Source organism: Electrona antarctica (assembly GCF_951216825.1).
Source record: "Electrona antarctica genome assembly, chromosome: 7".
Classification (NCBI taxonomy): Eukaryota; Metazoa; Chordata; class Actinopteri; order Myctophiformes; family Myctophidae; genus Electrona; species Electrona antarctica.
This window is the reverse complement of record NC_136812.1, coordinates 12,031,613-12,037,612: the sequence shown is the minus strand read 5'-3', so window position 1 is coordinate 12,037,612 and position 6,000 is coordinate 12,031,613. Positions and strand designations below refer to the sequence as shown.

Below are 6,000 nucleotides of genomic sequence, written 5' to 3'. Positions count from 1 at the left end.
TGGTTAACCTTTCAATAGTCTATTCTGGGGGTTCTCCACCTGTGGGTTGCGACCCCTCTGGGGGTCCCCAAATTTCCGCAAGACATGGCCAAAGTATTTTTGGGAGGTCCCCAGCCCAAAAGGTTGAGAACCACTGGTCTAGTTTTAGCAAGAGGCAGATTAGAGGGAGATGAAGACAGAAGGAGTGAGGGAGTCCCCCGTTAACACATGTCTTTCTCCATTTTTAAGAATGGTTCATGGGGAAATGTGACAGCAGACAGCACTCCTCATTATCATTGTCCATTTAAATGCAAACAAACCCACTGCGTCGCACCAAGATGCTTTGGAGAAACCCAGCTGTGATGGCTACATCGTTGTTGAGCACTGAAACAGTAATAGGCCACCTTCCAGACTTAACTACAATTAATAAAGGAAAAGTTACAATTCAGTGCAAAGAAAAACAACTCTTATATCGTTTGATTCTTTTCCAGACACACTGTAATAACATTGCCTCTTATGACAGAAGTGGTTGCATATTGAAAAAAAAAAACCAACAAGTCAACAGAAAGCAGCTAACGACACTCCTCAACAGATAAGATAAAAGGATAACTGGACTCGTCTTTTTCCCATGAATAGAACGGAGACCTGAATTCAGAAAAGAATATGCCACTGAAATAGTTCCATATGCATTAAACGTTTACTTCAGCCTAGAATAGTTCCCATTTGGGGACAACTGAACAGTTCCGGCAGGCGAGGCCAATCAAATAACGCAAAGTAAAATGAACGGATTTCAGGTGCTATGGGGAGCCAGGCAGCGACATGTTGAATCTACTCTCAAGGCACAACAGCTGATCACATGTATGGTAAACATACTTGGACTGAGTTCCAGCAAACCTACACTGTGGTACCTTTCATGCAAAATGTAGAATTTTATAAACATTTGATGCAGAAAAACATCGTATTCTGTGAAAGAAAAGAAAAGCATTGGAAACATCTCACTGAGTCCACCTTGTAGAAGATATAAAGTATTCAACACTAAAACCACACCATAATAGTCTTCAAGTATGTGAAAAAGAGCTACTGCATTAATACCACAGTCTGGGTTTGAGTGGAATCTCTATGTCTTTTAAAGTCTTATTCAGTCCGGCCACTCCACGGAGAAGGGACTGAAAAGCGCAGTGAGCTGCGATATCTGCACCTCTGTGTTTTTTGACTATCTTTGGCAAGCTCAAACAAGAAGAACTATCGTAAAAACGGTAGCAAAATGAATGTAGTTGGACAGAACCTGTTTGGGGGTGGCGGGGGCAAAGTGGCAGACCTCAGCAAAAACCTACAGGTCTCAAATATCTGGAAAAAAAAGAAGAGAGGAGAGCTTGTGTTATTTTACTCTCAGATTCTATCTCCGATGCTGTCCAAAAATGGGAAGAACGCACAAAGATTTGAAAACCTTTTTCTTTTTGTCGAGGTCTGATCAGGAGAGTCCATTGACAACGGCTTGGTGGGTTGAATCCCCCTCATAAGCGACTTTGTCAGGCTTCTCGGTGGAAGACCTGGGAGCTCTGGCTGCTTTGCCATTCTCCTCACCGTTATCCTTGTTGCTATTGCCGTTCGTAGTCGCAGAGGCAGAACCGTGTTCTGCAATGGCATCCTCCTGACCCTAAGAAGAGTGACAGATCAACTCGTTAGACTTATATTACAGTCCAACATACATTTGAGTGCACTTATTTTGTACTTAAATGTTTACATCTTAGGGTTTCCCAGTCAAGATTGCCTCATTCATATATCAACTGATCAGAAAAATATTACTTAGGCTTATTATAGTTTATTATGTCCACCATGACGAGGTGCAGCGTAAACGGTGACAAATGGTCCAACCCATTTATGGATTTATTAGCTGTAGTGTATCTGCCGAACACTAAATAAATAACACGCAGGTGGCCTCCAACTACATACTAACCATTACCTTGTTCTTCTTGGGGTCCTTGGCAGGCTTCTGTCGGCTCTGAGACTCCGCCCTGGATATGTAGTCAGCCACTGTCACTTGCAAGACAATAGAGAAGCCAATTAGTCAAGAAATTCCATTCTCTGACTAGGGGTTGGGACTCATGCTGAGTCATAGGGGAACTTCAATTCCCATATGACTAATGGAAAAATGTTACTAAAACAGCAATTAGCCCTTCGCCAAGTCCCTCCCCAACCCGTTCTTGTCCAATAGGCACGTTAGCAGCGAAGACAGGTCAAGCTGTCCTTACCCATTGAGATACATGTTAAATGACGGGATTTCTCCATATAAATAATGGATCATTTCAGAAGCAAAACCTAAACCCAAAATATCTTCTAAATCTACTCTAGTCAACCAGGCCTGCAGTAGACTATGCACTGGGCAAATGTGCATGACATTTAAATAAACTAGAAATACAAGGAAATGACCGCCCGATAGGAGTTTTCATATTGCACGGTAAGACTATATGGTCACTACTCACTAGTATTATTGCCATCACCTGGTAACTTTCCCGACGTTCAACAACACAGCCATGCAAAATAACATTGACAGCTATGAGGTGGCGAAAGCTTGACCTGCATAGCAACAGTTGCTAAACTATTTGGATTGGCATTGGTCACTTTTTGGGGTGGGATTTAGCGAAGGGCTAATTCTTAAAGCATTTTCATTTTAGGTTAGTCTTCTAACCCAGGAAAATGTCAGTGTGTTTCTGTCACATTTCTGAAACCAAGACATTTGACAGAAGGTTTATTCGTCACTCACTCATACAGGTACAAGCAGTAACATGTTGGCGTGACTAGTACACTACCCTCTACATTGCAATGGAGAAATACCCAACATGTTATGATGCAAAGGCACACAATCACCAGTTACTTGGCAAGACACATTGAAAGTGACTGCGCAAAAACCGTGGCTGCTACTGTTTGCATATAAATGATCACCACAGCTGCAGGCCTCGTTTATCTTACAAAAGTGGGGAAATAATATTAAAGTACCACAAGTTATAATCAACTCACACGCAATAAGTGCATTTATTATAACAAATAGTATACTGTATCTTGTGCAGTGCAGGGGTGTTAGTGAATAAGGGTGAAAATGTTATAACACTCTCTCAGTGGTGCATTATTATGGAAGAACCACATCCGTCTCCTATAGCTCATAATCAGTTGGCTTAATCAGCCGACTCAAGCGACAATTTCATCTAACGGCAACCAATCACTTGAACCCCAGCATCCATATGCTGAGAAACAGTAAAGAGCCAACTCGGGTCTAGAGGGTTAAGGATGAATATCAATGTGAAAACATTCAGTGTGTTGTGGTAGGAAACACCAGAACTGTGAAAACATTCAGTGTGTTGTGGTAGGAAACACCAGAACTGTGAAAACATCCAGTGTGTTGTGGTAGGAAACACACCAGAACTGTTAAAACATTCAGTGTGTTGTGGTAGGAAACACACCAGAACTGTGAAAACATTCAGTGTGTTGTGGTAGGAAACACACCAGAACTGTGAAAACATTCAGTGTGTTGTGGTAGGAAACACACCAGAACTGTGAAAACATTCAGTGTGTTGTGGTAGGAAACACACCAGAACTGGGGGTCCACAACCGTTGGGCCAAGCAGTTAGTAAGTGTGACCACGCACGCACACACAAAAGGCAGCCAGTCGTTACCACGGTTACCTGGCTGTCTCTCTTCTGGCATGGGCTCGCCGCCGCCACCACGGCGACGCCGGCTACGGTTACGGCGCTGAGGTTTAACCTCGCCATCATCTAGGAATCAGGGTGGAGGAGGGGTCAGGAAAGGAACCAGGGTGGAGGGGTCAGGAAAGGAACCAGGGTGGAGGAGGGGTCAGGAAAGGAACCAGGGTGGAGGGGTCAGGAAAGGAACCAGGGTGGAGGAGGGGTCAGGAAAGGAACCAGGGTGGAGGGGTCAGGAAAGGAACCAGGGTGGAGGAGGGGTCAGGAAAGGAACCAGGGTGGAGGAGGGGTCAGGAAAGGAACCAGGGTGGAGGAGGGGTCAGGAAAGGAACCAGGGTGGAGGAGGGGTCAGGAAAGGAATCAGGGTGGAGGAGGGGTCAGGAAAGGAACCAGGGTGGAGGGGTCAGGAAAGGAACCAGGGTGGAGGAGGGGTCAGGAAAGGAACCAGGGTGGAGGAGGGGTAAGGAAAGGAACCAGGGTGGAGGGGTCAGGAAAGGAACCAGGGTGGAGGAGGGGTCAGGAAAGGAACCAGGGTGGAGGGGTCAGAAAGGGAACCAGGGTGGAGGGGTCAGGAAAGGAACCAGGGTGGAGGAGGGGTCAGGAAAGGAACCAGGGTGGAGGGGTCAGGAAAGGAACCAGGGTGGAGGAGGGGTCAGGAAAGGAACCAGGGTGGAGGAGGGGTAAGGAAAGGAACCAGGGTGGAGGGGTCAGGAAAGGAACCAGGGTGGAGGAGGGGTCAGGAAAGGAACCAGGGTGGAGGGGTCAGAAAGGGAACCAGGGTGGAGGGGTCAGGAAAGGAACCAGGGTGGAGGAGGGGTCAGGAAAGGAACCATGGTGGAGGAGGGGTCAGGAAAGGAACCAGGGTGGAGGAGGGGTCAGGAAAGGAACCAGGGTGGAGGAGGGGTCAGGAAAGGAACCAGGGTGGAGGAGGGGTCAGGAAAGGAACCAGGGTGGAGGGGTCAGAAAGGGAACCAGGGTGGAGGGGTCAGGAAAGGAACCAGGGTGGAGGAGGGGTCAGGAAAGGAACCAGGGTGGAGGAGGGGTCAGGAAAGGAACCAGGGTGGAGGAGGGGTCAGGAAAAAAAAAGGAGGGGGTGGCATACCAGATCCACATCTTCAGGGGAGCTACCCACTTTTGTTCCGGTCTCCATAACAGAGAGGAAGCACCACGGCACACTGCGGATGGCTGAACACTAGAATCTTTACTTGGGTATTTAGCCATCTTCTTTTTTTTTTTGTATGATATTTTGGGGGCATTTTCAGGCCTTTATTGGCTTTATTGACAGCGACAGTGGAGAGAGACAGGAAAGGTGGAGAGAGCATTTAGCAAATGGTCCATCCGACCAGGAATCGAATTGGGAGACACATGGGTCAAAGCATTGTGCCCATGTGGTATATGCATCAACAACTCAGCTATCGGGATGTCCGTATTTTCTTAAAGACTGCCGCTGAATTATTCATTCACCTCATCGTCATAACTGAACTGGAACTACTTCATACGTTTTTAAAACATTTTTTTTTACACGTGGGTGGTGCTGCCCTCTTGGCCAGGTTGCACTGTCAAAGCCTTTAATCTTCATGAATTGTCACTGTTTATATCAACATGGACATTAACAAATGACATAAAGAGACATAATGACTCCCCTTCCCCTCACCTATTCCATTCTCGCTCGTGGTGTTGTCTGATTCGCCGTCTATGAGTGTGGCGTCCTCATCCGTTCGGCGCCGCCGGGATCTTCGGCGGCGGTTGGCCATTATGTTGGAGTCGCTAGCGTCTGTATCGGCGGTCTGGTCGGTCTCCGTGTTTGTCTCCGCAGCTCCGTAACCCTGGTTACCCTCAGGATCACGAGTACCGGCTGGGGAGGAAACACACAATTCAAATAAAAGTTACCGTCGGACTTGAGGTTTATTACACAATTATTACATAATCGTCAAATCGCAATTATTTTGCATAATCGTCATAATTGGCTAAATGTATAAAAAAAAATAGCAAAATTAGCAGTAAGTAAGCTTACAACGCCTCATTTTGTGACACGTTGTAAGCTTGTACATCAGCGATTTCCGCTATTTTTACGTATAAAATCATTAAATATGTCAGTAATTTCTTTGTATATTTAAGTTGTTCGTCATATATGGACTGTGCATTTTTGAGTGGTGTAAACCACTCCTACAACTGGCTTTGTTGTGCAGAAAAAATTAGCATGGTTGCTATGTTCACCCTGTTCACCCGGGTGTGATTTCATTACGTCAACTGGCTTTGTTAGTCTGTGCAGAAAAAATGAGCATGGTTGCTATGTTCACCCTGTTCACCCGGGTGTGATTTC

The 6,000-nt window shown here is 46.0% G+C and overlaps 1 protein-coding gene across 4 annotated transcripts in view; it reads right to left on the bottom strand.

Moving 5' to 3' along the window:
* The window catches only part of fxr1 (FMR1 autosomal homolog 1), a 30,533-nt gene that overhangs the window by 618 nt on the left and 23,915 nt on the right, over positions 1 to 6,000 (bottom strand). Inside the window, exons 15-19 of one of the 4 annotated variants that reach the window (XM_079505316.1) lie at positions 5,332 to 5,532; positions 3,660 to 3,749; positions 1,943 to 2,019; positions 1,427 to 1,636; positions 1 to 1,326 (exon numbers count right to left, since the gene is read on the bottom strand). The exon at positions 1 to 1,326 is cut by the window's left edge and continues 618 nt beyond it. In XM_079505316.1, the coding sequence (XP_079361442.1) occupies positions 1,451 to 1,636; positions 1,943 to 2,019; positions 3,660 to 3,749; positions 5,332 to 5,532 (554 nt within the window). In that variant the 3' untranslated portion in view covers positions 1 to 1,326; positions 1,427 to 1,450. The remainder of the gene's footprint in view (positions 1,327 to 1,426; positions 1,637 to 1,942; positions 2,020 to 3,659; positions 3,750 to 5,331; positions 5,533 to 6,000) is intronic. The other 3 variants (XM_079505317.1, XM_079505318.1, XM_079505319.1) reach the window with 3 other exon arrangements.